This window comes from Camelus bactrianus, chromosome X (assembly GCF_048773025.1).
Source record: "Camelus bactrianus isolate YW-2024 breed Bactrian camel chromosome X, ASM4877302v1, whole genome shotgun sequence".
Lineage (NCBI taxonomy): Eukaryota > Metazoa > Chordata > Mammalia > Artiodactyla > Camelidae > Camelus > Camelus bactrianus.
Window position 1 is genome coordinate 101,566,754 of NC_133575.1, and position 27,935 is coordinate 101,594,688.

The 27,935-nt window shown below is 40.0% G+C and overlaps 1 protein-coding gene across 1 annotated transcript in view; it reads left to right on the forward strand.

The window, feature by feature from the left end:
• Positions 1-14,721: 14,721 nt before the first annotated feature.
• The window catches only part of STK26 (serine/threonine kinase 26), a 51,645-nt gene continuing 38,431 nt past the window's right edge, over positions 14,722-27,935 (forward strand). Inside the window, exon 1 of the mRNA XM_074358840.1 lies at positions 14,722-15,068. Coding sequence (XP_074214941.1) covers positions 15,027-15,068 — 42 coding nt within the window. The 5' untranslated portion in view covers positions 14,722-15,026. The remainder of the gene's footprint in view (positions 15,069-27,935) is intronic.

The following is a 27,935-nucleotide window of genomic DNA, read 5'->3' on the forward strand; positions in this document are numbered from 1 at the left end:
TTTTTCAAGTGGATTTTCACTAAGACAGAAAGAGGAGACAAAAGCAAGGAAATTCTGATGCCTAGAAACTGGACAGGATTCTTCATTCTAAGACAGTGATTCTCAAAGTGGGCTCCCAAGATCAGTGGTATCGGCAACACCAGAGAGCTTATCAGAAAAGCAAGTTCCAAGCTCCATCCCCAACTTCTGAATCAGAAATGCTGGGAGTGAGGCCCAGCCATCTGTCATTTAACAAGCCCTTCAGGTGATTCTAGAACAGGCTCCAGTTTGAGAACCACTGTTCTCAGGAAACTGCAACCTAGTCCTGGGTAGACATGACCGGCCTCACCCGCAGAGCACACAGCCTCCTCTTCTCTCCTTCTGTCAACCACGTCCGGTTCTGATTGCCTACGGCCTGCTTACTAGTGGCTAACTCTACCCTTGGGCCAGTAGCCTCCATTCTCTGGGCTTAGCATGTACACTAGGTATTACTACTACTAATCATTCGAAGCGCTTCCAGATTTTTTGCCTGTTTCTCATGTGCTCTGCACTGTACTAAGTATATTACACTCGGTGTTTCACCTAATCCTCACAACGGCTCCATAAGGGAGGGATTGTCATCTGCATCTTCCAAATGAGGAAACAGAGACTCAGAGAAGGTGACTTGCCCAAGGGGTGCCAGGTAAAAAGGGACAGGGCCAGGATTCGTACTTAGGTGTCTGTGACACCAAAGCCATTTTGCATAACCTTGGTTCCATACTGCCTCCACACGGACGGCTACGGGTCTGGGGCCAGGTGCCAGCATCTGGGCAGCTTCTGTCACGGCATATCAACACGCTCTCCTGGCTAGCTGACTCCTCTCCTCCCCCCGCACCAGCGCTTTCGCATATTCTCCCAGGACCAGTCACTCAACCTCACTGAGCTTCAGTTCCCTTCTCTGTAAAATGGAGAAATAATCCTTACCTCAGAGGGTGGCTTTGAGGATCAAATAGGTAAATGTGGGTGAAAGCATTGTCAGTTGTAACAGAAATGAAAGGCATTATTAGCTCCATTCTACAGATGAGGAAACGTAAGGTCAGCATGGCTACCTGACTTAAACAAGACTGTTGGCTTTCCATCAGATGTTTGAGGGTGTGAGGAGGCCTCTGCTCCCAAAATCTCTCTCCTTGCAACTAGAAGTAGAGATAGAGCAGTATTTAATAAGTATTTGCTATTAAGATGAAAATGTTCTCAGGTCAGGGTAACAAAATAGGCAGAACACAGATACATTTTGATCAAGAAAGATGAGAATGGCCTAGAACCAGGGCACTGCCTGGGGAAGTGCTAGTTTAGCCACGAGCTGTCGAAATGACCTCTGGGCAGCCCGAAGATACAGGGTCAGGGTGAGGGGAGTGAGGAGAGCACGGAGGCTCTGTTGAAAAGTAGGACAGTTCAAAGGACTGGGCAGCTTCGCCATTTTGCTTATGGCCCGATTATCCACATTACCATTTAGGTCCACACGCAGTCCCATCTCTCCTCTTAAGCAATTTTTAATTGTTGTATAATATACTTCATAACAATCTTATCTTTTCGTTTGTCCTTTTCCCCTTCCTCTGTTTCTTAGCTTTCCATTTTTTTTCATTTTTCTTTTCATACTTCCTTCCTACAGATAAGATTAGTTCTCTGTGAACTAGACATTCACTCCTAGACTTTCTCCTCTGTTTCTTTTTCATGATGTGCCCAGACCACATACAGTGTTTCAATAAAGTAGAGGTCACCAACTCAAGCGAGGATGTTGGCGCATTTTGTAGAATCTAGCACTGTTATACCAACAAGACCAAAGAAACCCTGAACAACCCTGGATGAGTCCGTGCTTGGGTTCCATGAGGACTGATGCGACAGAGATTGAACTATGTAAGTTTTCATGGGAGGGTTCTTTTAAGCTATTTTTTGTTTTTCCTTGTAAAATGTATGTTTTCTGAAATGTAATTTCTTAAAGAAATGCCAGGATGAAATAACCCAAAATAAATACTGACTAGAGGATGGATGTTAAAGTGAAAACCCTCTTCCTGCTCTCTGTGTGGCAATTCATTTTTCTTTTTTCTTTTTTTTCATTTTTCTGAAAGTATTTTTTTTTAAAAAAAAGATTCCATTTCCATAGGGCAAAGCTTTGCTTAAGATAGGATTCTGTGTAGTTTAGGCTATCACAGAAAACATTCAAGTATAGTATAAATTATAACCATCTTGAAATACCCACAAGGAATTCATGTACCATTCCCCTACTTATGTCATAATTAAAAGGAAAAGCCACACTTGGCCAAATTTTTCGTCCATCCAGCTCAGAATCTGTACAGGGGGACTGAGAGGCCTGTTGGCAGCAGGAGTGGAGAGGGTGTGGTTCTCCTCATGAATGACAGCCTCAGAGGTTAAAGGCATTTCACAAGATTCTCTTAGTAAGCTATGTTGGTTTTCTCTTCTACAAATATAGTCTAAATCCTTCTTAGAATTTCTTTTCAGCTCAACTTGTACTGTTGCTTTAGGTGGTGAGTTCCCTAGGTTTTACTTCCCACTGTGTAAAGTCTCACTTCCTTTTGTTTGTCTTGGATTTGACTCTTTGGGGTTTTCAGGTCTCTGCTGAGCTCTAGCTAGTAAATAGCTTTGATCACTATTGACTCTGTATATACCCTTTATGATGCTTTTATTGCGAGAATAATAGTGGGACCTACCTTATAGGGTTAATAGGCATTGAATGATTCATTATATGTCAAGCACTTAGACCTGTGCCAGGCACAGAATGAGTACTAAGTAAGCATTGATCATTAGTGAACTTTGGCCACTGCCTCTATCTTCATCTGTTTGAGTTACAGAATCCTAACACTTTGACTCTGTCTCAGTACAGCTCCTTCTCACTCCTTCATCCTTGCTGCCCATCTCTTTACCACCTTGAGCTCCATTTTGCCTTTCTTGAATTAAAGTCCTCAGAATTAAATATTATGTTCTAGATATGGTGGCACTGGGTTTAAATTTTTTTCAAAAATAAGATAATGTGTTATTCTGTTTCTAGTCTGTTTTCTGTTGATGCACAGCATTTTGTTGACCTTTCCTGCCAAAATGGCCCAGTGAGCTGAAATTGTTCTGGAAATATCTACAACTCCTAGGTCTCTTCCCAGAGCCATGAGTAACAAGAGATCTTCTTATTGACATTGTATAGTTAGGGATTTTTTTTCTTATAAATGCTCTACCTTGCTGAGGTAATCCATTGTTCCTTTTTTTCCCACTCCCCCAATTTTGAGAGATTTTCTTGCAATTTATCCTATGTCAGCTTAGTGTTTCACTACTGAGAAGAGCTTAATGCCACCTACAAACACAGAAATACCACAGTGTATACCTTATTTTACACGACTTATAACACTTAAATAAGCCTGGGACCACGAGAGTCTTCATGCTGACACTTCTCCATCAGAGAAGCACCCACTTTTTTCTTTCCTCCATTTCATTCTGTAAATTAGCTCACCTTCCATGACAAAATGTTTCCCTAAATCCCATAGGAACTCATTTAACAACAATAAAAATGTCAATGGAATGGAAGCTTGTCAAAAGCTTTTTAAAAAGTCTATGTAAATTCTATCCCCTGGTTCCTCCTTGTCCATATGTTATTTACTCTCTTGAGGAGTGCTAATAGATTAGTCAGACATGATTTTCTCTCACAGAAATCCTGCTGCCTTCCTTCTGAAAGGTCATGTTTGACTGTGACTCTAGATTTATTATTTGGCTGTAAAACAATGGTTCAGCGATTTCCAGATTTTGCTTTTCAAGAAATTTTTTTAATATAATCATTCAGTGTCAGTGCTGGAAAGAACCTTAGAGATGGGCCAGTTCTCTTCATTTTCCAATGAGGAAACAGAGGCCTAAAAAGGCTTCTGCCAACCTCATTTTTCATGTATTAGTCTTATAACAATTTGAGTAAAATTCTTATTCTGGATTGTGCTAAAATGTTTGGACATATGTTTTCTGTGATGTCTCAAATGGAATGTATTTTTCTTACCATGGAAGATACAATAGATATAATCTATAGAAGTGAAATGTTTTCAAGAACTGTAATATTTTTTAAATAGGCTTGTTATATTTAACTTTATTGTCACATGCTTTAGCTCACAAGTTTGCTTTTGATTTTGTTATTCTTATTAAGAATTCTACCCCCAAAACATACTTTCTTTCCTGTTATTGTTAAAATTGCTTTGGAGAGCTTATATTGTGTTTACTATGTGCCAGGCACTGTTCCAAGCACATTACACAGCTCCTCATTTAAAGTTCAACGGTAGGCAATGTAAATCCACAATGTTTGAGGACAAGGAAGTGGATACATTTGGGCTGGAGGAGGGAGTGACTGGATGAGGGCATCAAGATGACTTCTGGAGGGCAGGTAGAGTTCTATTCCTTGATCTGAGTGACAGATACATGAGTGTGTTAACTTTGTGAAATTTCATTGAGCTCTTTGACACTTAACAATCAGTGCAATTTTCTGTATGTGTGGCATAATTCAGTAAAAGTTTAAAGAAAAAATAACACACATTTAAGGCTTTCAGTCATCTTGATTACCTGCATTTGACAGATGAGGAAACTGAGGTACAGAGAACTAAATATCTTGTTGAAGATCACAGAGCTAGTACGTAAACAAGACTGGGATCTGAACCTAAGTCATCTGGCTCCACAGCCCATGTTCTTAGCACACTAGAGAACACCTTTCTGAATTGATTTTTTCAACAGCAAGGATATTTGCTTTCTAATATTATAATGACTTTGTATTTGACTGTAACTGCATTTACTTTTGTATCTTCCCTCATGGTAGATCACCACTCCTTGCTTCCAAGTACATGCACATGCACACACATATACAAGGAAAATGCTTTAATGACATAATTTGCCTGCCATTGCTATTTCTTTTCATGCCGCTCTGTGTCCCTCAGAGATGCCCATGGTAAGTTTTGCCACGAAACGGAAGTATATAAACCCCAACCTGAAACTCTAAGAACATTCTCAATTTAGGGAAAAAGCACCCCCAAAATCCTCACAGCTAATCTCTAAGAGCAGAAATCACACTGTAGTCTTCTGTTCTAAGCTAAACATTTCAGGGATTCAAAAAATCACTGAAAAAAAAAAAGAAAAACAGTTTAGGCACTCTGGATTCCAAATGACTTTACCCCTGATTGTTATGTTACCTCTAGCCAAGTCAAAATGCTTTCATAACTAAGCACAAGATTTTCAAAGATCCATAAGAGTTGCTGAGAGTAGTGGACGCTCAGGGAAAGAGGCAAAGGTACAGGGGAAAGGAACCACCACAATTTGTGAAGCATCAATTCTGTACCAGATGTCACATTAGAGCAGTTTCTGTTCATTGTCTCATTGAATCCTCACCATCACCATTTGAAACAGGCACTAATATTCCCCATTTAAAAGATGAGGAAAATGAGGCTGAGACATCAAGTTCACACAGCCAATAAGGTCTTGGCTGGCTCCAAAGCCCATGTTTTTTTCTGTTAAATTGCACTACTTTCAAAAAGTAGATGCCCCTTTGTTCTTGAGTAAAAATACCAAAGGAAGAGAGAAGAAAATGGTGTGAGTAAACATATTTTTCTTTTAAAAAGCTCTTACTAAAAGAAAGCTCTTATTCTTTATAAACAACACAAAGCTGCTTTCTGAAGGAAGAGAAAGGTGTTTTGGACAACATTACTGATCAGTTAATTCCACTCGTCATGCTGAATCACACTTTTTTCTTTAGTTTCTCTCTTTGGAGAGCACTGAAGGAAAAATTAGTTCAAAAATGTTATAGATCATATTACTTTTAGAAAAAAAATTCTGACTATAAATACTGTGACCAAATAATATTAACAATTAGATATAAATTAAAATAAATTCAAACTTATAGACCTATGATCCTGCATCTGAGGTATTTGTGAATAATGATATTTTTCAATATTCTACATATAGATAATAAAGCACTCTACCCTTCATTCCCTAAAATCAGTAGAAGTATAGTGGTTAAAAGTATTAATTCTGATGTCACACTCCCTGGGATCAAATTCTGGCTCCACTCCTTAATAACTATATGACCTTGGCTTGTAGGATTGTCAGATTTAGCAAATAAAAATACAGGACAGCTAGTTGAATTTGAACTTCAGAAAATCACACTTTTTAAGTTTATGTCTCATGTAGAATTCTTCATCACTTCTTAAAATTTAAATTGAACTGTTATCCTGTACTTTATCTGGCATCCTACCTTGGATGAGTTACTTAATCTCCGTGTGCCTCATTTTCATCAACTGTAAAATGGGGATGATGTTATGATAGTACGACCTGGCTCACAGAGTTGTGGTGAGGATTACATGGACATATATGTAAATTGCAACCATGCCTGACACAGAGTAAGCACTATATAAACAATAGCTTTTATAATTACCTAATTCCTCTATTTACATTAATACGAGTTTGGCTTGAGCTTCTTGCTTTTAAAAGGACAATGAAAGAATTACTTCATACCTAACTTATTATGTGCAGAACCAAAGTAGAAGAGTGATACTGAAGTGTATTGTTATGCATAACCACATTGAATACCTTACTTTTTTTTAAACTAGGAAATATATTCAATAACACAGCATTTTACAACCCAGACACAGTTTCTTCTGTTATTGTTCATATAAATGACCTTTCCATACAGCAATAACCCTTTTATGCCTTGAGAGTCTGGCAAAAAAAAAAAAGAAGAAAATATCCCTTTTTAGTATATATTTCATGAACTAAGTCCATCCTTTACAAAGTAGTAAGCATTCATTTTTTTATATTTGCATAGCAGGAATCTGTAGATTGTCAGATGTGAAAGTAACATTAAAATTTAAGAGCTGGTATATTTCAGTTTCTTGTAACACCTGAGAAAAAACCAAACACATAATAAAATGCACCGTGCAAAAAAACATTTAAAATATAATCTATTTGTATCTGCTTTCATGATCTCAGATTGTAAATGTCTCCCACTACTTTCACAATTTGTATGAAAAACATGATTTATCTATGTTAATTTCAAGTTGGCATTTAGCCACTTGAATGCTTACCTTCACATATGGTAAACTATAGGGATGTGGGAAGTTTCATAAAAGATCAATAGCACAGAAAGAATGTAAGAACCAGAATGGTATGAATGATTCTGAAAAACTGAAAAAATATTAACTAAAGTTGCTGTGCACTTTCACAGCAGGCAAATATCAAGACTTTGCCAGTAATCTGTGCTTTAGATTACAATAAATTGTTCCTGTTTTTCTTTCCATTGTGGAAGACATTAACTTGGCTTCATGAAACCAGGCATGCATGTCATCTCCCACCTCATTTTCTTTCAGAAAACCTGGCAATGTAGCATGCAGATCTTGTCACATCATTTCTGTCCTTTGCTCCATTCCTTTCTTTACTGTCATTATCATGCATTCAAAGGGCAGTCTATGTATGTAGGAACACAGCAGAAATAGTTAATAATACCATCTTATAGACATGATATGAACCACCATTACTTTGAAGAAAACAGTATACTTTGTGCAGATAGATATGTAGGCAAGGGCATCATTTGATTGGACCACAACATAGGACAATCATTCAAGAAGTGATTTCTAAATAGGAAGCGAATAGTTCCAACTTGATTTCTATTTTTTATGCTTTTTATTGACACCTTGCCATGAAGTTACAATGCATTTCCCGTTGCAATTCTCAGATGTGCATTTGCAATCTGACCTCTTGTTATTTTCAACTGCTTTCTTGACATCTCCACTTAGATGTCATACAGGCACCTCACACTAAGTGTACCCAAACTAAACTCCTTATCTTCCCCCAAACCTGGTCCTCCTTCTGTATGTTCTGGCTCAGTTCCAGGCATCAACATTTATCTATTTCCCTAAGCTAGATGTCTCTGGCATTTTAATCCTCTCCCTCTGGTTCTGTCCACATCCAATCAACCGAATGCTGTTGAATTCACCTCCAAATTGTTTCTGGAATCTATCCCGTTCTCTTCATTCTCACAGCCATTAATTTAGTTCAATCCCTCTCCTGTACTTTCACAACAGCATCCTGATAGCCTCTTAATAAGTCTCTCAGCTTCCAGTCTCTCCCATATCCAATGTATCCTTTATGTATTAACTAGAGAGGTTTTTTTTTTTGAAAATACAAATCTGGAGCAAATTCCTCTCTTCCTTAGAACCACCCAGTACTTCTAGGAGCCTACGGATCAAGTCCAAAGTCTTTAGCATGGCATACAAGGCTCATGGTCTGCCCCCAACTTCTCCTTCCAACTTTATTACTGGAATGCCTCATGTAACAGGCCTCTGCCTATTAAACTGAACTACCAGCTAGTCCTCAAACAAAGCTTGTTATTCCTCTAAGCTAGTGGTTCATAACCAAGAGGACACATCATCATCACCTGGGGAGTGTGTTTTTCTTTTTTAAGCAAAATGCAGATGCCCTTTCTTCATCTCAGACCTACAAAATCAGAATCTATACACATGGAGCACAGAATCTGTGTTTTAACCAGGTCGTCAAGTGAGGGGAATAAACATGGCTTGCTTCAGCATTTGCTCCTGCAGTCCCTTCTCTCTGAAATGCCCTTTCTTCTCCACTCCTTTCCCCCAATCCTCTACCTGGCTACATCCAACCCATTTTTCAAGGCTTAGCTCAAATAGCACCTTCTTTGCGAAGCCTTCCAAGATCTACACAGGTAAAATGAACTGCTCTCTGGTGACTAATTGTGTAAAAGTACAATTTTTTTTAATGTATTGCTACTATCATTAGGTGTCACTTTGAGTACTCTTTGTTTTTTATGGTATTTCCTTGCAAGATAGCAAATTCCTCACATTTCTTTGTATTCCCAGCACCTAGCACAGTTCCTGGCACCGTGCTCAAGAAAGATGTGAGAAATCAAAGGAGGGAAGAGAAATGAAAGGAAAAAGGGAAAGGTGGTGTGGCCTGGGCTGGCTCTGGGGCCCAAGTGAAAGTATTAAAAAAATTATTATCTCTGATTTCTCTATAGTTGGACCCTTGTGGTGGGCCTCATAGTATAACATACTGAATTTTAACTAATCTTAAAATATCTATTTGGCACAGAAAAAAAAAAATGAGTAGAGGGGGAGCTTTGCTTGTCTACAATGTTGAGTTTCTGCCCCAGAAACTTCTGGTAGTCCCTGATAACAGTCCTGCAAGGGGTGCCTGTTAGTCTCCTGTTTTGTTCATGTTTTCTTGAGTACAGAAGTAACAAAACTATGGAAGCTTTCACCACAGGCTGACAGAACCTCAGCAAGCAAGTTGAAGGGTAATTTTACACAACTGCCTTTCTTAGAGGTCCTGGCAACAACTTCCTTTTCCTCAGGGTGAGCTGATGGCATAGTCACTTCCTATTTGGTCTCAACTGCCAGGTTTTTTTTTTTTCCTGTTTTTAACTGCCACCTTTGACTAGAACTGTTTTCTTGAGCAGCCTACAAATTAAAGAACAAGTGGTCTATTCAATATATTTTAAAAAGTTAATTCAGAGGGGAAAAGTTCCACCCAAATTGGTTGTCCAGCATCATTTCATGGTAACATATGAAGGGTTCTCCTGTGACTAAAAGCTGCCCTCTGGAGAGTACAAGGACGTTACCTGACTTCATTATAAAGAGCCTAGTCTCCTAAAGAATCTCTCCTAAGAAACTCCCTAGTCTTCATGTGCCCCTGTGGCCACACAAAACTACAATTATAGGATGAATGGTACAGCAAGCAATGTCCTGTCACCACTGAAGAGATGGTGAGTGAGTGCAGGCAGACTTCTGAGGGCCCCGGGTCCAAGGCATCATAGATCTCAAAGGGTAAGAGTTTGGGCAGGCGGCAAAACTGGAACCAGGAAGATCTCTCTTCGCATTCTATCTTTTGACTCCTACCTCTAAAAGTGAATGAAGCTGTCTGGACCACATTTACCTCTTTCAGTTCTGTAACCAACTGGGGACGGCAAGAAGTTGTGAGCTCAATTCTTTTCCTACATAAATGCAAATATTTCAAAGTGAGTAAGCATATATGTAAAGAAATGTTACAAGCAGGAAACCACTTAAATAGCCCCTGCTTCCACCCGCCTCCTCTGTTGCTCCGCTCCTCTCAGTAGTGTCAGGAAGTAAAGCTAGCAAGAAAAGGCAGCTGTGCTGGGTCTTAGATACTAGGTCTTTGTCATAAATAATGCTGTGGCAGAGTCCTGTGCAAGCCCCAGAAGGTGTGGGGTTATTCAGAAGAATTAAGCAATTACACAAGTTTAATGCTCCTTGACCAAGAATTGATTCAGTACATTTTTCTTTGGGAGGCTTTACTGGAACAATAGCGAAGTTACAACATCTGCAAGAACTCTTTTTTCATGGTTTCCAATCTGATACCCACAGAGAGTAAAGAGGAGATTTAAGGTATCACATTTGCTTCTACTAAAAGAGAGAGAGAGAGAGAGAGAGAGAGAGAGAGAGAGAGAGAGAGAGAGAGAATGAATAACCCTTGAATGTTACATTTCTGAATATAACAGAGTCTAGGAGCTTAAAGCAAAATATTCCTGGCACTGGATTCTAGGATTTCCCAGGTAATTACCCCAGGTAATTCCTTTAGCTTCAAATATTCAGATAATTGAAAGGAATTCAGATAATTGTATCAACTTCCCCTACACTTCATGCATTTATGCACTTCATATATTTCAATGTAGTGATTAGTCTCCAAATATGACAGTCCAAAATGTGAAACCCTACCTTTAAATTTTGTAAAGTAGAATAAGAAGTCAAATATATCTCACTTCAGTAGCATACTTGAAGGCTCCCAGGTAATGCCTGGTACATTAGAACATGCTCCAAGATTAAATTTTTTAATACAAGTCATTAATTTTTTTCTTAAAGCTATTTTCTATTCAATAGATTTTTCATTAAGTAGTATTCAGTCTCTGGGGGCAGGTGATCTATGGTTTCTACAAAGCTGACATAAAAGTACTGCTTTGTTTCAGGTACCCCCTTGATGTGGCCCAATATCTTTTTCCAGTTGGCTTGCATGTTTGTTTGTTCTAGCCCCAGCCACCACACTGAAGTGAAATCTTCAGGGAACAGGGATTCTAAAGTATGTTCCTTGGTTAGTAACCCCCTAATGCAAAGTGTGTAGAACACGATATTCAAACCTTGACACCACTGACATTTTGCGCTGGGTAATCCTTTGTTGTGAGGGCAGCCCTGTGCCTTGGAGTAAGGTTAGCAGCATCCCTGGACTCTACCCATTACCAGTAGCACCCTTCCCTCACCATTTGTGACAACCAAAAATGTCTCCAGGAAGTAAAGTTGCCCCTGGTTGAGAACCATGTCCTTAATGCATCACCTCATCATTGCCTACATTCATGAATGTTTGGCCATTTTGTCTATCTAGCTATGAACCAGTCCATTCAGTAACTATTTATAAACATGGGAAAAGTTAAATATTTAATATTGAGGGTATGAGGAATGCAATAAGATTGAAACCATCGGTTGTAAATTTCAATTATTAAGTTTTGTTGGGCTCAAGAACACTGTCTAACTCAAAATTCACTGACTTTGCTTAATCTGTATATAATTTTACTTTATTTATATGGTTATTAAGTATTCACAGCCACTCCAGTCACATCAATCAAGCAAGTACCAAATGTAATCTGAGGTACTCAGGCATAATCTATGGGGCCACTCAGAGCATAAGATGTGGTGTCTCCCCACAAGCTTTGGGAATACACTGTAATATATTATTAGATTCTGGGCTGACATTTTGGAGTGAAAATATCCATGTCCTTTTTTGGGGGAGGAACAAAAGCATACTTAAATTTCTTGTCATTTTGTTTAAATAAAGAAAAAGCATAAGCAAACTGCAAGGAACTCCATGTAAAAACTCAAGTGATCTCTATCAATAATAACAACAGATCATTTATTTAATCGCAGGAGACCTAAGTAAAGGTCAAAAAGTTCACTAAGATCTCAAAAGCAGTATTTTAAAGGAAATATCTCAATAGTTCAGGTCTCAAAATCCAGTATTCAGTCTTCCACATTCTTACATAACTCTGGCCCAGAGTCATGTCAGGGAAAGTCACTTCTCAGATACGCTTAACTTATTTATTAAAATTACACAACTTGCTCTTAGGTCATTATGAAACTGAAGTAACTGAAAAGAATTTAGGAGACAAAGAAAAAAGAAAGGTGTAACATATGGTAAAGTGAACAAATAAACGATTCAGCAAGAGCAATGCCCAGGAGTTGAACCAGGCATCAATAAAACAGTATACCAACTAGCACTATACCAACCTCAGTGAAGAAGTAAAAGGAAATCCATTCATTCATTCAACAAATATCTATTGAGGGTTTACTATGTGCCATACACTGATCTAGGCTCTGAGGATACAGCAATGAATAAAACCAACAAAAATCTTGCCCTCAGAAAGCTGACATTCTACCTGAATAATTTTAATGTAAGAGAAGCTGGGTCTCTGGCCTCAAGGACCTAGTAATCTTGTTGGTCAGACTAAACAAATGAAATGTGTGAAATAAGAAGAAAGAACCACAGTGTGAGTCCTACTTCCACCGACATGCAATAGGAGGAGTTTGAAGGAGGGCTTGGAGCAATGAGGAAGTGTCAGTGGGGGTGGGACTTGAGATGAGCCTTAAGTGATGGAGCTTAATTCAGACCCTTGCTACTCAAAGTGTGGTCTAAGAATCAGCCACCACCTGGGAAATTGTTAGCACTGCAGAACCTTGGGCCCACTCCAGACATGCTAAATCAAAATCTGCACTTTAAAAAGAATCCCAGGGAATTTCTATGGACATTAAAGTTTAGGTGGCACTGCAGGTTTCTGGTCAGGTTGGCAATGTTAAGCGTGAACTGGTCTGGTGGGAAGCAGAAACTAGATTGAAGCCTAGCATCAGGTTAGAAGAAGTGAGGGCCTAGATTTGAGGAACAAGGAGTAAGGAAAATGCAATTATATCCTTTATCATCCGAATGGATAAAGAAGATGTGTATATACATGCGATGGAATATTATTCAGCCACAAAAAGGAGGAAATCCTGCCATTTGTGACAACATGGATGGACCTTGAGGGCATTATGCTCAGTGACAGAAGGCAGAGAAAGACAAACACTGTATGATCTCACTTACATGAGGATTCTAAAAAAAATACAGAACTAATAGGAACAAAGAGTAGACAGGTGGTTGCCAGGGATGATGGGGGAAGTAGGTGAAGGTAGTCAAAGGGTTCAAACTTCCAGTTAAAAATTTTTTAAGTTCTAGGGATGTGAGGTACAGCATGGTGATGATAGTTAACACTATTGTTTTGTATATTTGACAGTTACTAAGAGAGCAAATCTTAAAAGTTAGAAGGACCTGGATTTGAATTCCCAATTGTGTGATATTTGGGTCAAATTATTAACCTCACTGAGCCTTTTTCTGCATGTCTGTAAAATGGGAGAAAAGCAATATGACCCCAGAGGGCCCTTGTAAAGATTCAATACAATAAAATATATATATAGCACTTAGCAGTCCCTGGCCCAAAGAAAATGGAACCCATTAACAAAACTATATTGATAACAACAATATGCTATCTTTTAAGAAAGATTCAAAAGGAACAAGAGAAACGTTTATTGTCTGCCAGACCCCCAATAGTGTGTTGGGTACAGACCTGTAACAACCTGCAAGTTAGGGAACTTCATCCTCATTTTCGACAGGCACGTGGATATTACATATTACAACCCCTTGTGGGTTCCCAAAGGTGCTTTCATAACATTGCTGTAACTGCTATTATTATTACTGTTATTGTTGTTATTTTTAGGGTAATCTCAAAAGAGCCTGTCTCCCTACCGGAATGGAGCTTCAAATGGGGTGGAGGCTGGGAGTTGCCAAAACCACTGCTGTGTATGCTGAGTTCACTAATACTGCTAATGACCCAATCTCATTTTTCATGCCTCTATTAATTCCTCATTAATTTTTTGGCCGATGTACCATCTGTTTTCCAATTTCTCTCTCTCTTAAACGTGCAGAACTTGTGGTGAAGAGAAGCCCCAGTCTGCCCCCCCCACCACACACAAAACCCACCCCCCCAACCGATAGCCCAAGAAGTGGGGAGGGGTAGCCTCAGTTCTAAGTCACCTGAAGCCGGTCTGGGGGCGGGGAATCCGTAAAGCGGGAGAGTGGCCACGGGCCCGCCCAGTGGCGCGGCCCCAAGCTGGGGCCACCAGACTGCAAGCTGGGGCAAGAGCGGGGGTCCACCGGCTCTGCCGCTCTCTGCGCCCGCGCCCTCGACCAGATCGGGAAGTCAAGAAGGACTTTCAACACTCGCCAAGTTTCGACTCGAGACTTCTCGGAGGCTGCGTGCGCCCCAGCCCTCGCCCGCCTGCCTGCAACGTGGCCGCGTCCGGGACGCCCTCGGACCCCGAGGGTCACTCGAACTCTTCCCTTCTCTCTCCAGGCTGAGCCGTGTTCCAGGTCCCACGGTACTCGGGCTCTCCCCTCCGTGGGCCGGGAGAGTCTCCCTCTTCTCGGGCTCCAGCAACCCCAGCCGAGCCCCTTCCCTGCGCGGAGCCTTAGCTCTCCTGACACCGCCCGGCTGCGGGGCGGGGGCCGGGCCAGCGGCGGAACCGCCCCCAACCGCCTCCCGGGCCCGGCGAGCGGGCGGGTGGCTGGGGCGCCTCCACCTCCTCTTCCTAAAGCGGCGAGGCGCAGACGAGCGGCATCACTCGAGCCCAGGTCCCGGCCACCGCCACACCCGGCGCCCCGCGTTCAGAAGGAGGAGCAGCGGCGGAGGCGGCGGCCACAGCGGCGGGCGGGCGCCAGAAAGGTAGACTGAGTCCCGGGAAGCCGCGCCACGGACCGCCCACCTCCCAGCCCCGAGCCGCGCGCGCCGCCCGCCTCGTAACCCCACTGGTGTGTGTCCTTCCAGGCCCCGGTCGAAAAGCCTGGGAGGGCCGCCGACCTACCCCCGGAGGAGGAGCCATTCGGAGCCCCAGGCGCCACTGCCGCCGAAGCCGCGCGGAGCAGCTTTCGCCTTCATGGCCCACTCACCGGTGGCGGTCCAAGTTCCCGGGATGCAGGTGAGGACGCCCGGGCCTCCCCCGCCGTCCACGTGACCGCCCGGGAGCCCGGTGCGCGCTCCAGGCGGGGCACCGGCGACGGGAAGCGGCCCAGGGCTCCCCTGAAGCCCAGCCGGGCGCTCCGGCCAGGTGTCCTGGGAATAGGGCTCCGAGTGATTCCCGGCGTTTAAGCTAGGTGGTGCACTGCGCTGGGCAGGCGCCGAGGGACAGGGGCGCGCAACGAGGTGGGGATGCGGGGTTGGGGGGGGGGGTGCTGGCTATAAAAAGAGGCCAGAGTGAGACACCTGCGCTGGCTGAGCATGGTACCGTTGGGGACTGGAGGTGGGAGGACTTAACTTGGGAGAGATGGAGGTGTCTCGGAATTTGTGGGGTAAAACGCAAGTCGTGCTACACACACACACACACACACACACACACACACACACACAAACACACGACACAAGTTGGGGCGGAGCAAGACAAGGGGGTGTCGGCGGTGGAGGCTTTGAATTGGGCTCTTCCTGTGTGCAGAGAGCGGAGAGCGAGGTGACTTTTTTTCCCCTTTTGGTGCTGCTGCTTAAGGGCGAAGTTGTATGTCACTCCCCCCCACCTGGCCCAGCCCTAACTTTGGCGTGAGAAATGAAGGGCCCTACGTTAGAGTAGCAGAGTGGTGACTCCCCGGCCCCCTCCCACTGCCTTTCCCCCAGGAAGACTGCTGCATGTGGTTAAAGGAAACTTTTTGTCCTGGACCAGGGACTACTGCATGGGACCCAACTTTTTACTCGAGATCTACCCAGCCCTCCCTCATTATATTTTCATTTTATTAAAGAAGAAATAAGCTATGTCCATATACTTTTTATACTGTTGTTTTTAAATCGGTGCATATCAAGTTATCTACTAAATGTTATCCAAGTTTAACTAACTTTTAAGCATTCAAATTTTACTTTTTTTTCCTTTGCTAGATAGCCTAAACAACTCATTTACGAAGAGGTCAGAGACTAGAAACACCAAAGCCTCATTATCTTTTAAAAATGTGAAAGCAAACTTTTTCCAAGTTCAGAACAAATGTAAATAGTAAATAGCTTATGTTTCTGGTAGAAGTCAGATTGCTGTGGATTAGGGCCTCAATTTACTAATTGATGCGTGGAATTCATTTTTTTAAGGTAATTGGTCACATTTTATGCATGGCCACACAAAAAGTGACTTTTAAAATACTTTCCCCAAATGAGACCATTTATGTCAGACATGCATCTAATCTAGGACTCCAGTGTGTCCTAAGCACCAGGCCTTTTATCTGAATATAGGGCAAGTCTGGGTTGAGTCCCAGGAAGTTGGTGTGTATTTAATTTGAAAAAGAGAGGGAGAAAAAGGGAAATGAGAAATATTAGGGCCTTTTTAAAGATTAATCCTTTGAAGCTTTACAAAATGTCTCAAACTTCCTTCTTCTCAGGCCACCCCCCTCCCTCTCTCGCCCAGCCACTGCCCCTCACTCCCAATCATTCTGTTCTGCCTTTGATTGTATCAAGAGAATTAGCAGTTTGCAAGGCTAGCTATAGTTTTGCTCAGTCTGATGTGGAAGAAAGTGGGAAATTTAGCCCACTGTGCTCTCCTCTCCATTCTGTGAGGAGCAGAACGTTAGGGATGGAAAGTTTGTCTCTGAGGGTCTCAGTGCTTCTGTCTGCATTGTGTGCACGCGCTGCCTGCTTGCGTGTGTCAGCGGAGTGAGTGCCTCCTGTTGATCAAGTTTGTGATTCTGGAGAACTCTGTGGGCTGAGGAGAAAATGGTTTCTGGTCTTTATTTCATTTGTCTTGACTTTATTTGATTTCTATGGCTTCTGGTCCTTATTTGATTTGTCTTTATTTGATTTATATGGTTTAGGAACTGCTTGCTGTTCAGTATTCCTTAGGGCTCCCAGCTTTGTTTCATTATCTGAGTTCCCTATCTCTTCAATTATTAAATCTTGATGAAGGTGGTTTAGAATGTGAATCACATATTTTAAATGATAAATTCTACCTTTCACCTTATGCCTGCCCAAAGCGATGATTACTTCGTCCACCCTGATTTGAGGAGGGCAGTCATCTTAACATTAGAAGAGAGGAGCATTTATATGTCCCTTTCTCTGTCTTAATGAAATGGTAAATTCTTAGCTTCTTTATTTCCATTTTCTTCGTAGATGTGGTTCTTAAGCATTCAGTGCAGCACAGAAGTTTTCCAGTTAAAATTGTGGGGTCCCCTAAAAATAAATGATGGTATGCAGTGTGATTCTTGAGCCTAGACTATTTTGACTATTCTTTTGTTTAGAAAGATTGCCGATGAGATACAGAAATACATCACGAGCTTGTAAAATTCTCCTCGAGTTTTGCTAGAGTCAGGAGCAACGTTTAGACCTTGAGGGTAGTAAGAAAACTTGAGTCAGGCATGTGTTCCTGAAATTAATGTATAGTATTTCCACAAATTGGGGTGAAGTGGTCGACTGGCCTATAACTTTTTAACAGTTTATTTTAGAGAATTATGAAGATTGATGGAAAAAATGATTTTTCCAGAAATAAAAACAAAATTACTTTATCCACGAAGTTTTTCTCCCCCTGAGGAAAGATGTGAAGCAGAAGTCGAGTTACCTGTTCTATCACTTAAGACTCCCAGCATTCCTGACTTTCAAACAAAGAAATTTCTGTTGCCACTCGTTTAAAATAGAAAAGAAATTTGGAGTGATGAAAGAAAACCCAGGATTTAGTCCAGTTCAAACTCTTCCTTATGAATTAGTTATTCAAACGCGTTATTTCTTAATATTACGGTAATGAACATTTTTTGCCATATTACCCGAAATGTTGAGAGCATGAAAATTTTTTGGTACTCAATTTGTGCTTACTCCTTTAATGTATAACTCAAGAAACTTTCCATACCAGGAGCTAAGCTTTTGGAAAATATTTAAAGGGCAACTTAAAGAGAAACCAATAAACCTGTTTCTTTCCACTCAAATATTTACTCTTTAATGATTTAGAACATGTTTTTTATCTTGAAGTTTTCACTTATAAATCACATTTAAGTTCAAGATATTTCCCCTTAGGCCCACATTAGTATTTATGAAGACAAGTATTCTAAATTGGGTGTTAAATCTTTCATAAAGTGTAGATGGGAAAATAAAGTTAAATGTTGAATTAGAGTCCTAAGTGTTATTATGTTATGCTTTGTGTTATGCCTCCTGTGAAAGAATTTTTGTAAACTTCCTGCTAAAGAATTTTAAAATTAGCCTTCATGTATATTTAAATATGATCTAGGTTGTACAATTTTTCAATGATTGTTATTTGAGATGTGAGGTGGAAATGAAACTTCTGGATTAATGAACATTTTATTGAAGACTTTTATCTAAGAGATGGAAAACATTGCTTTGCATTGGTGAACTCTGTTCCTGGGTTCTGGGAAGGATACAGAAATGTACTACATTATCTCTGCCCTTAAAGATCTTAATATATTCTTGCGGACTTAAATCTAGCACATGAAATACCAAATAATGGAAAATCTGTAATACTTACTCCGTAATAGAAGCTTCTGACTGGAAGAATTGAAGGCTTACAGAAGGTAAACTGCCTCCAAATGATTGTTAGGACCCATACTGGGGAGGGCATTTCCAAGCAGGGAAATACCCTTAGCAAGTGTGTGTGCACCCACAATCTTTGAGCGTGGGATAAAGTGAATTGGACTATAATGAAGAAATCCTGAGAGTAATAATAGGATGTAAGATTGGAAAGCTTGATTGGGTCCAGATTATGGTGGTTCTTCAATGCTAGGGAAGGGTTTTGGCCTTTGGTCTAGCCACTAAATATTTCTGAGTAAGGGAGGCTCAATGAACAAAGTTATATATAAGAAGACAAATCTTAAGATTGAATGAGTGGATGAACTGGATGATTGAGAGACTTGAGGCAGTTGGATCTACCGAGGCTATTTCAATGGGGCAATCATATCTGTACAGGTGCAATGGATCTTGATTGACTGCCTTCCATATGTCTTGAACTGTGAGGAAGAAAGTATAGTTACCAGACTTAATAATTAGCTAGTTACAGAAGGAAGGGTCAAAGCCTTTATGGTGTTGAATACAGGGAACTGGGATGATTATGGTACATCCAAAAGAAACTGGAAAATCTAGGGGAAGAGCCAGATCTGGTAGATGTTAATGATTTCTGTTCCAGACTTGTGAAGTTCAAAGTAGCAGTGAGATGACAAAATAAAACTGTAGCACAAAGTGTCAGTTACCTTGATTGTGGTGATGCTTTCAAAACCATCTGCATATGTCCAAACTCATCAAATTATATACATTAAATATGTACAAGTTTTTGTATATCAGTATGAGTCAGGAAAGCTGTTTTTAAAAATTGTTCAGGGAATACTTGAAGATATAGATCTGGAACTTTAGTCATCAATCAGACATTTATTGAACATTTACTATATGCTGGTCTCTTTACTTGAACCTGAAGAATGGGAGCCATCAAGGAGGGAGAGGTGCATAATGCCAGAGAAAATATGTGGAAGTGGAGCCCTCATGAGACAGGAAGCATACGTGGGGGGTTAACTTGTAAGAAAAGGAAGCATGACTTTAAGATGCATGGGAGGATGAGAAAATGTGTCAGGAGGGAGGGAGTTAACTTTGGGGTGGGAGGAATCCTTTAAGTATTTAATTCTCATCATGAAACCAAAATTGGAGGAGTTCAGTTTGGTGCCAGAATCTAGTGTGTAGGGTTCTTACCTCCCTTCCACCTTCTGAAGGGACTAATCAGCTTTGCAATTTGATGTGGAAAGAAGTAGAAAGCAGTGCTCGCACTGATAAATAAACCCAAACCATTGTCCTCATTGGTGAGTGGTAGATACAGAGATGTCGAATATGCTAATAATGATGGCAGAAAACCAGCTGGAACAGAATAATCAAAGACAGCTGTTGGCTGGGAGAGTTGGAGGTAGCTATGGGGTGAGGAGGCTAGGGGGGCTGAAGGGAGAGTAAACAGGAATTGGGGATGGTAGGACATGTGCACATGTGCCTTGAACACTAAGGAGGGTCTAAAAATGGCACCTGAGGACAAAGGTCCATCATGTACCTCCCTTGCTTGAGTCATAGAAAATGAAAAAATATAATTTAGCTGGTACTTAGGAACTATTGAACATTGTGATACTGTGTTTTTTTAATCCTGCCTTTCATTTATTCAGTGACCTTGAGCAAATCATCTACAAAATGGGGAATAATAAAAGCTGCATTCCCTTTGCGTGAATCAGATGTTATTAGGATGAATTAACCGTCATCTGTGGAGTATAATTTGAACTCCGCTATAAAAGGTGTTAGGATGTATATGGACAGTTCATCCTGCAAAACAATACTAGGCTAATCACATGAAAACACTGTCATTATCGCCTCTCACTCCTGCTTGATAACCCATGTTTTTCTTTTGAAATCTAGCCACCCCCACCCACAAAACACCTACAGACATACCCCCATTGCCAGACCCACGGTCTTCTGCTCAGCTTTCCAGACTTTCTTTTATCTGGCTCCTCTCCACAGATCTAAACTTAGTTATCACTACTTCCCAAGAAGAAATCCCTTTTGCTCTACCATGCCAGTTGCAATTCAGTAATCACTGACTGACCTTTTCACTCTTCTATTATGAAGCTTCTGACTGGAAGCGTTGAAGGCTTACAGAAGGTAAACTGCCTCCAAATGATTGTTAGGACCCATACTGGGGAGGGCATTTCCAAGCCGGGAAATACCCTGAGCAAGTGTGTGTGCACCCACAATCTTTAAGTGTAACATATAATGACTTGGACTATAATGAAGAATTCCTGTAGAGTAATAATAGGGGGTAAGATTGGAAAGCTTGATTGGGTCCAGATTACGGTGGAAAATCCTACCTGATTTTCAAGGTCTCCGTCTTACTTTCTCCATGAATGTTCTCTGAATGTTCCAGGTTACAAAAACCTCTCCCACTTCCAAGCACCTATTATATCTCTTGTCAGCAGCAGACAGTCCAGTCCTTGATTTTTATACTGCCTTAGATTTTCCCTAATTATGTATGTTACACTTGTCTCCCAAACTAGGTTGTAAATTTTGTGAAGGCGGGGAGCATGTATTTTACTTTTCTTTATATCATTAGGTATGAATTATAGGTAAAAGTGTTGGCTAGTGAATGCAGTATAGACTTTCTGCCTTTTTTCCATTCTTTTTCTGTAAATATATTGTGTAATGCCTGAATTCTTGTAGATCATGAAGGTTAATTTATGTATGCACAATGCAGACATTTTATATTTACTAAAACGATTTTAATGCATTATATGTAATAAGTCTAACAAAATATACATGTAACTGATCAGCTGTCCACAAACTGAAGCTCTTATTCTCTTGTCTTCAAGGCCTTTGAGAGAAAAAGGAGCCTTCATTGCTTTCCTAGTAACTAGGGCTGATTTCACACAAATTTGTGCCTTTAAGAGAAATAACGTCTTGTTGCTTCCCTTTGTTTTCCCCTCCCCCAGAAAATACAAACAAATAAATAAAAGAAACTTCTTTACTTCTCTTACGTCCCAGCCATCACATTAGAAAGAATCTGATAAATTTCATTGATATTAAGGTGTTTTTGATTAATGACTCGGTGTGTGACCTCTCCCATGAATGTTCACATTTTACAGGGAGTAATGCACTTTAAAAAAGAAATATAATAGTAGAATTTCAAACAGCTTGATGATAGTTTTTGACTAAATTGTATCTTCTGAAAGAGTGGTGGTTTTGCTCATTTGTTGCTAGAAAACAGAGTTAGGAGAACAAAAATTAACACTATTATTAGGTGTGATGCAACAAACTCCTCATTTCTTGTGTATAATTAAGACACAAAGAATTTCTACCACAGGTATATATAAAACAATGTCTCTGGAGGAAGGCCATGAGGTGTCTCACTTTTAAAGAACAAAAATCAACAAAATATGCACAGTAAAATTTTGGCTCCCTCTTATGTACATTTCTCACTTGTTTATCTACCATTTTAGACTAAGGTGTTGTATGGTAGGGACCACATCTTTGAATTAATGCTTGTAGAAATCACACATTTACAAAAGACATGAACTAATTCCTCTCAAGAATCCTATGAAATAGGGAGAGTTATCCAGTAGGAAAATGCCTTCAAATTTGTATTTAAAAACAAAACAGCACATTGCTGGCCAACTCTACCCATCATCCTCTTTGTTGTCCTTCCCCCAAACCCATATAATTCAAGCAGATTTCCTCATGTGCACATTCAGAGAAACCAGGAAACCTAGTGCAGAGCAGCTCCCATCCTTCTCCTCTATTCCTGCTTCTCTCTCCCCATCACCTCTTACCAGCATTTACCTTACTGGGGATAGAGCTATAGTCCCCCTCAGCCTTTTCTAGACTTGTTCCACCTTACCCCCGACAGCAGTCCGCTGGCCTTTCTCTTCCTTCATTTATCATACAATCATGGATTACAATGATCCATGTCCTAAAGTTTCAGATTAGCCATTGTTATGACATAGCTTTGGATATTCTAGCAAAATAAGAAAAAACTGTGGTTCATGCTTCCTGGGAACTAGAGTAAACAAAAATGTAGACAGCTTAGGTGAAAGAGTTAAAATATTCTAATTATCTTTTTTAAAATGTCCACTCTCCTCCTTTTTGATCAAAAAACTTCAAAAATGTGCAGCTGAGGAAATCTAAGGCATTGTGTTTTTGTCTTTTTCTCGTGAAAAAATGTTTACAGAAAAAAAAAACTTTTCAGCCTTTTTTTAAGATCCTTATAACAAAGATTATGTGGTTTTAGTGGTATTTTTTTCCCTTTCCCCTCTTCACCTGTTTAAAAAAAAAGTGAGGAAAAAATTTGTAAAAACCCTATCAATTTAAAATAACAAGGACTGAAAAAAGTAGGGTTCAAATCAGCCATCATTGGATTTTTCAATTTGTTTATTACAGAACAATAGCGTCTAGCTGAAGAATAACAGTTGCTTTGAATTATAGAAACAGCCTCCCAGTATCAACTTAATAAAGTCTTACTGGATTTGAAATCCATACCACACTAGATATGTTAGGGGATTTCTAAGCATACGGGTGAATTACTCTACCAGATTTCAATAGTGCCCGGTAACACAATCCTCAGAGTGAATTTTTGGCAGGTGGAGGAAATACTTCAAGGACATCTAGACCCATCCAGATTTCTCTTTGAAAATGCATTTTTGAGTTGCTCTGTTAGTGCCTTTTTTTATCCCCCTCCCCCAGCTTTCCATTAAACCATTGGCTTTGGGACATATCACTTTACAGTATGTTATATTAAGCTAGGATTTAACTGCTTGCTGCAGTATAGTATAAATAACACAGCAGGGGGTGATGGGGAAGGGATGAGCAGCAGAGATAATCAGGTGGGGCGTAAGTTATTACTAATGCAGGAAAAACTGGGGTCGCTGAGCCAGTAGAAACCATAAAGTCATAATTTCTTCCCAGAGCCTGTGCTCATCATTATTGTTGCCCACTAGAACTGGGAAAGTTTCTAGCCTCCCTAGTCTCGATTTCCTGCTGCCTGCATTAACTTTAAGCAGAAGCGTAAAAGAAACCAATCAGCTAAGCATGCACACACACTACTAAGTATGGGGATAGAAAATAGAACTTTGACCCCTTGTGGTTAAGGAGACTACAGTCAGTGTGACTAGCAGCCCCAGGGAAAGAAGCATATTTCAAATGTATGCTTTTTAAGTGCTACTGACCCCATGGGAAGAACAGTTAGCAAACTCATTAATTAGGCTCTTGTTTGCTTCTCTAGTTTTATTTCAAATCCTTTGTTTGAACTTTGCTCTGAGCCTTCGTATGTGCCTGTCAGTTAATGGTAATATATTAGACTTTCCCAAGTTGGACACTGGTTATCCAGGTTTAATGTTTCTACACTCTTTAGTCTTCATGAAAGAACTAGGTGTGACTTAAGCTAGAAAATTATTAGCAGCAAAGCTTGGAAGGCCTACATTGTGTAGGACATAGTGCTTGATGCCTATCTTTGAGATACAAGAAGTATAAGCGAGTCCCTGACCTCAAGAAGTTTATACTGTAACTGGAGAAATTAGACATCTACACATTTAGAAATCGAACTATGCTGAGCAATAGTGATGAATCCCAAATGAGACAGAAACTGACACAGTAGCACTCCAAGGAAGATCCGACCAAGGAAGGGAAATGTCATTTACAGAAGGTCTTTATGCTAGGCAGTTGTGCTTTGGCCACTGCACTTCATTGCTTCTAGGCATGGCAGCCCTAAAACAGACCCTGAAAGGAGAGTGGGAGACCGGCAGGAGAAAAGGAATAAAGGGCCACACACAACTTATATAACAGAGGTTTGAGGTAGGTGCTTGTTGCCATGAACTATCTTAGGGCCAAATGATTAAAGGCCTTGAATGCCATACTGAGACAGTTATTTTTAACTCAATCTACAATGAGGGGTTATTTTTCTAATCAAGAAAGTGAACTGATCAAAGCAATGGTTGGTTTGTTTTTGGAAGATTGCATTAGGCTTCCAACCCAACAGGCCAGGTTGGAGAGGGGAAGGTTAGATATAGTAGGTGGATATTGAAATAGCCCAGGCTTTAGTTGTTAAGGGTTTGGTCTAGGGCAGTGATAGTCAAGCTTGAGCATGTATCAGAACCACCTGGAGGATTTGTCAAAACACAGGTTGCCAGGCCCCATCTCCAGAGTTTGTGGTTCAAGTAGGTCTGTAGTGCAGTCTGTGAATTTGCACTTCTAAGTTCCTAGCTGCTTTGCTGGTCTGGGGACCAATCTGAGCATCACTCAAGGAAGACTAACAGACCTTGGTGACTAATTGCATAGGGGAAGGAAAGGAACATGACGTGGGAGCACAGACTCAAAGATATGACTGAGTTTGGGAAAAAATGGGTTCATTCTTAGAAGTGTCGAATTTGAAGCACTGGCTGGCTACACAGCCAAGCAGAAGCAATTAATTAATAACAGGTTTATTCAGGAGTGAAGATGGAGATGGGGGGTCCTGCTTGGAGAGAGATAGGAGAAGAAATTGTGAAAATGATAATACCATGGTTTTCAATCATCCTTCTAAGAAGCTGAACTCAATTTTGTGTTAAGTTTTATAGCTTCCAAAATCTTACTGTCACCCATCACGTCTGTGTGCCTTGATCCAGGTAGTTTTGACAGCTCAGTAAATGCTCTTATCTTCAAATGCAAACACTTTTATTAAGAACGTGAAATCTATTTATGCTCATAATTGTGAAAATGCAATTTTGCTAAAGTGAAATAAAATGCCAATATCCTAAATGCCAGTATGTGGCACTATTTTCCTCAAAGATAGACATTTTTAAAACTTTCTCCAATTTTGATACATCTCATCAATGTTTTTTTTGTACAGAATCCCTTTCCCTTACTCAGTATTATGCCCCCCCCCCAAAAAAAAACCCTGGTTGTAATAACTCTGAGCTGCTATTATGTCAATAATACCCATTAAAAGTCATGACATTCCAGAGCCAACTTGTGTTTACATATGGAAATTCTCAGAGGGGAGAGGAAGTTACTTCTGAATCATTAAGGAAATATCAAACCACTTCCTAAATGGCCTTTCTGACTCCAGCTTCTGCTCTCTGAAATATTCTGTATACCTGACAGATTAATTTATTACCATTTGCCAACAGGTACCATGTAGGAAAGCTCAGAGCTCAGTTTAAACAAAAGATTAGAACAGAAAATAAGAGAAGCTAATAGGACCTATTTAATGAATTTGTCAACACCAAACAATGTGGACACACAATTACCTACCTCATTCACCAGCCTTGGACCTAAGTCACTTTACAATTTCTAAAACAAACATATAGCCAACAGAACCAAAATTATCCTTCAGAATCAAAGATTTGCCATCAGTCAGGGTTTTCAAAAACATGTGTAGAAATGTACCTCTAAACACATTTTAAGTGATGTTTAATTATCATTAAAATAAGATCCTTGAGTCCCTACGTGACTTGCTCCCCCTTTAGGGAATACAATTTTTGTTTGGGTGTAAAATACCTGACACCTCTTACGTGGTAGCTGTCTCCTTGCCAGAATACTTATTACTTTTGTGACCCGTTTCTCATTATTCTGGATGGTAAATTAAGTTTTTCTTGGGGAAAATCAATGGGGGTGGTGTGAATTGCACATGCAACGCATATTATGCATGAAGTATATTTTGTGTTCGAAAATACTTTTAATTCAGGAAGATAAGGCTCAACATTGGCCAGCAGAGGTTTTAGTCAACTGTCCCAGTTTTAGACATAACTATTTTTAAAAAGTAGAAAAGTGCATTGTCAAAATGAAAATGGATAAAAGATAGGATGATCACGAAGTTCAAGAAGCAGAAAATTATGATTTGGCACTGTCATTTAAGATCTGCATATAAAAGGAATTCAGTAAAATTTATGTTAAAATTATGCTTTCAGTAAAAATTGTGGTATCCATGACTTTGCTAAATATTTGTATTATATAGAATATATAGAGTTATTTACCACATTTAAAAAGATTTCCTCTAAGGTAAATCTTTGCATATATGTACCTACGTCTAAATACATAGCAGGGTTATCAGGATTTTATACAGGTTGCATTTTATCATGGCTAGTCTTTTTTTCCTGTCTTTAATATTTAAACTATTATCATTTGAAAAAAGATTGGACTCACAGCAGTCTATTCCACACAAGAAACAGATCATGGAAAATGACTTTTAATGAAATTCAATACCAGTGTTAAGCTGTTTTAGTGAATTAGAACTGAATTGAACATTATGTAGGATTATATTTCTCAAGATTCTCAATTCTCTGCTTAATTTCTCGCATAGAATAGTCTTACAGAGAATCATTGCATCAGAGGAGCTGCTTTTGATAAATAATAAAATCCGTTTACCTATTAGTAAATCAGAGGCATTGAGCAGTATACAGATGACTTCTAGTTAACAGAAACTTGTGATCATTGCCTAAGCTCTTATTTTTGAAGCTAAAATTATTAAGATACTTTACACTGTAGAGTCTTAGGCGAGAGGGAATGGAGGGAGTGGGGCATTGGATTCTGTTCCAGTGACAAACAAAATCTCGTATGGGAGAGCTGCTTTTTTTTTTTTTAACTATTTATCTCTTTGTGAAAAATGGTGACTGTCACTGAAAGATCTTTTTTTACTCTGTCACAGGCTTCCCAAAGGGCACATAAAATGAAAATGTGGGACTTGACTAGTTAAATAATGAATCAATTTCAAGGTTTTAGCATAGGTGACACCTCCATCATCATCTTTTTGGACTGTGATTTCTGGTAATAGCAAGTGAAAAAAACTATTACCGCTGTTGCTATGGATCTTCTATCTGCTGAGGTTCAGGCATCGTTTTGGAGGCTGCAGTGTAAACCCTGCTTAGGGAAGGTAGAATTTCATAATACCAGAGGATTACTGCTGCCTCCTGAGCAAACAGAAAATGTAGGTGAGGGAAAAGGTGTTGGACTCTGGAAGAAGAGAAAGACAGTATTTCCAAGGAAGGGGAAAAGTAGTCTTTTGCTTTAAAGATTGAGAATTCTCTATTTTTTTAGAATGGGAAATTTCTCTACTTTCTGCAGAGAGGAGAAAAAGCTAACAGAAAAGGAAATTGGGGAGGTAATAGTAATTCATTTCTTTCTTGTTGCTTATGACTTCTGTGATACAAAGTTATATTAACATAATTGATTTGTTATGGCAAGAAAATGCAGAGTGTTTTTGGTTGAGAGAAAGCTTGTGAAAGATCAGGGGGAGAGCTGACATCATAGGGATGGTGATTTCAGCTGCTTTTCTGTTTAAGATGTGCAATTTTGATGGTGTGTGTACTGGGCCAATAAAGTGTTTTTAGACATTTGGAGT